This window comes from Marmota marmota, unplaced genomic scaffold (genome assembly GCF_001458135.2).
Source record: "Marmota marmota marmota unplaced genomic scaffold, marMar, whole genome shotgun sequence".
In the NCBI taxonomy this organism is placed as follows: Eukaryota; Metazoa; Chordata; class Mammalia; order Rodentia; family Sciuridae; genus Marmota; species Marmota marmota.
In genome coordinates, this window is record NW_025999898.1 from 4215061 (window position 1) to 4218589 (window position 3529).

The 3529-nt window shown below is 41.0% G+C and overlaps 1 gene segment (V, D, J or C); it reads left to right on the forward strand.

The window, feature by feature from the left end:
• Positions 1-3300, forward strand: part of LOC107158452 — a 21199-nt gene extending 17899 nt beyond the window's left edge. Inside the window, 1 exon segment of the V gene segment in view lies at positions 2950-3300. Coding sequence covers positions 2950-3275 — 326 coding nt within the window.
• Positions 3301-3529: the final 229 nt, after the last annotated feature.

Consider the following 3529-nt stretch of genomic DNA (forward strand, 5'->3'; position numbering starts at 1 on the left):
GAGCCTACACCCTGGGAACAAATCTTTACTCCTCACACTTCAGATAGAGCCCTAATATCCAGAGTATACAAAGAACTCAAAAAATTAGACAATAAGAGAACAAACAACCCAATCAACAAATGGGCCAAGGACCTGAACAGACACTTCTCAGAGGAGGACATACAGTCAATCAACAAGTACATGAAAAAATGGAGTATAAATTTTCAAAATGTTTTCTAAGTGTCTTCTATATTTCAGTAGTGTCCCTTTGTATTCTCTCACCACCAGAGGGCACTGTAGGACTGCCTTGTGGTTCACACATAACTGTTCAGTTAGGACCATTCACTCAAATGAGCCCTATTCTCATCTCTGGACCCGCTGTGCTCTGATGGGGACTTAGCAGCTGTCTTCTGTCAGGCTTGACTAAGTCCCTGGAGAAGAGACCTTTGTCTCATCCCATCAGGTGCTTCCTGCCAGGGTTCCCTCAAGGAGGAAACTAACTTCATTCTTTCTCACCCTGCAATGTGTGCTACATTCCAGCACCAGGGCTCAGCAAGAGTCTGGGGCAACCATCATGGAAACAGAGTTGCATTAACATCCCTCCTCTACCATAGGGTGAAAAATTAAAGGACATCTAGAGTAGCCCAGCCTCACTATGAGAATTGGGGAGTGTGTCCACTAAAACCTAGAGTTATCTTACACCTCCTCATTATTGCATTAACATCAATCTTCAGCATCTCAATTATTAGTTCACATCAATCACTCAGTCTCAGAACCCATGAGAAAAATTTCTCCTCCCCTTATCTTATCCTATACTCCTATCTGTGTTTGAAAGTTCCCTGTCAAGCTTGTATTGAGTCAATTGCCCTCTGTCTCTACATCTCCCGAAGCACCTGCCAGACTCGCCTACCCCTGGAACAGTGGCTCTACTTTCAGCATCTCTTACATACAGTGGTACCAATAGATTACAGGGAACCTGTCCTGGTGTCTTCTATGCTACTCAGACTCATGCAAAGTATCAGGGTTCTGGTTTTCCCGTGAATTTACCTGGAAAAAGATGCCTGGAAAAGCACACATTGGTTCTGAATATGTCTGAGCTATAGCCTGAGTTGATTATTATGTAGTACATGGCATAACAGCCCTAAGATTTACTCAGTGCTACTAACTCACAGGGGAAGAAGAGATTACTCTACTCTGTATTATACATGGTGCTAAAAAGTCATAAACCAGAAAATCAAATTCATGATGTATGTTCACAGGACATTCTTAGTGGCTTTCTGATGTACATAATAATGAAACCATAGTACAAATCATATATATATGATTTAATTTAAACTACCAAATGTGCTATGAAGAATTGTACATATGTAATGTAAAAGCATAACAAAGCACAACTTTATATGTTTGTGCCTTTTAGGTGATATCTTATTATATTTTTAATAAGTATTCATAAATGGTTAAAAGTCCCCCTGAAAAGAACAGTGTGGTTAGCAGAAAAAAAAATTGGGCACACCCTAATCCCTGGATTCTATGAATATGCTAGTGTGTACAATAAAGTGATAATAAACTACACATGAAATTAATGTTACTAATCTGCTCACATTAAGGTCAGGAGGAGGTAATCCTGAAATTTACCTGGAGTCAGTGGGATCATGAGGGTCCTTAAAAGTGGAAGAGAAGGTTAGAAGAATCAACCTGAGTGGTATGATGTGAGAAGGTCTCCATTTAGGGTTTCTGGTTTGAAGATGGAGACAGGGACCAGACAAGGAATGTGGGTAATACCTAGTATTTAAAAATGCAAGAAAATAGTATCTCTCCTGAAGCCTGCAGAAGGCAGTGCAACCCTGTCAACATGCTGAAGTTAACCCAGTGAGATTCGTGTACTCTTCTGACCTATGCAGATGAAAGATAAATAATTTCTGTTGATTTATTCTTCTTAATTTGTAGTCATTTCAATTATAGGTATATATGCCAAATTTTCCTCTTTGCCCAGTAGCTCAGTATTTATGGGAAAATGTCATTCATTTGATCAGGTTCACACAAACTCTAATGTGGGGTGCTGGATGTATCTTTAGGCAAGTGTCTTACCCAGTTCAGCCAACTTATATTTGGAAAGAAAGATATAATGATAGAACATGAAAAAACAGATTAATTATGACCACCTGAGTTGGTTTTCCAAAATGACCCTAAGCAGTGAGAACATTTAGCTCTATGCTCCTTTTTCATGATACTTTTCATATTTGATTATTGGTTTCTGGTGAATTTTTGGTAGAAAACAAACGCTCAAATTACCACATGCAGTGAATTATTACACTGCATGTGGTCATTCACTGAGCACAATACTTGACAGAGAAATATCTTCATCAATATTTTTAATATTCAAATGAAAAGGTAAAAAGTCAGAGACAGGATCCAAGAGAAGATTAAACTTTTACGTGTAATTTTCAGGAGATCATGGAACACTTTTTTGGGGACATTTGAAGTATGTTCACAGATTGAGATGTCCCCAGAGGACTTCACATCTGAACAGGGGTGGACAGAGGAGATGAATCCTGTGTCACTGATGTGGGCTCAGCAGAGCCCCACCACCTGCTTCCTCCCAGGTTCTGCCCATCAGGCAAATAAAAGCATCACAATAGTCCAGATTTTCTTTTACATCATTCCAGGCCCAGAAAAGCAGCCAGTGAGAGGTAGTGGGTGGAGTCATATTTGCATGAGCTGCTCCACCTTGAGGCCAGTGGGGAGGGATAAGAAAGGCTGAGGGCAGCCCACAGCAGCTCTGGAACTCAAGAAACTGTCCAACATGGTCAGGACTTTTCTTCTCCTTATGATGCTCACTCACAGCCCAGGTAGGGATAGACCTCTGTGCCCCATGGCAGACCCCTTTTCTGAGTTTATCCTCACTGGTTTAGATCCCCAAACACATGTATAGTGGCTCTGTTTTCTACCATGATGTGTCTATGTTTACAGGGTCCCTCTCCCAACCTGTGCTGACTCAGCCTCCCTCTGCATCTGCCTCCGTGGGACAAACAGCCAAACTCACCTGCACTCTGAGCAGTGGCTACAATAGTTATGTGGTGAACTGGTTCCAGCAAAGCCCAGGGAAGAGCCCCCGTTTTGTGATGCATGTGGGCAGTAGTGGCATTGTGGGATCCAAGGGGGATGGAATTCCTGATCGCTTCTCAGGCTCAGGCTCTGGCCTGGATCGATACCTGACCATCCAGAACACCCAGGAAGATGATGAGAATGTCTACTACTGTGGGGCATCTCATGGCAGTGGGAGCAGCTTCATGTAATGCACAGTGACACAGGCAAAGGGGAAGTAAGACAAAAACTCCTAGGAGCTTCCTTATCATGATTAATAATATCTAACTTCCCAGATATTTTATAAATTTAATTCACATTAAATATTCCTCATATAAAAAATACATTCTTAGCAGTAGTTGAAATATTGATTCTGATTTGGAGATGTGTGTTTATTCCCAGTCATGAGTATGCTGTTGTAATTTTATTTTAGAGATTGTAATGCTCTTTACATATATGTACATCA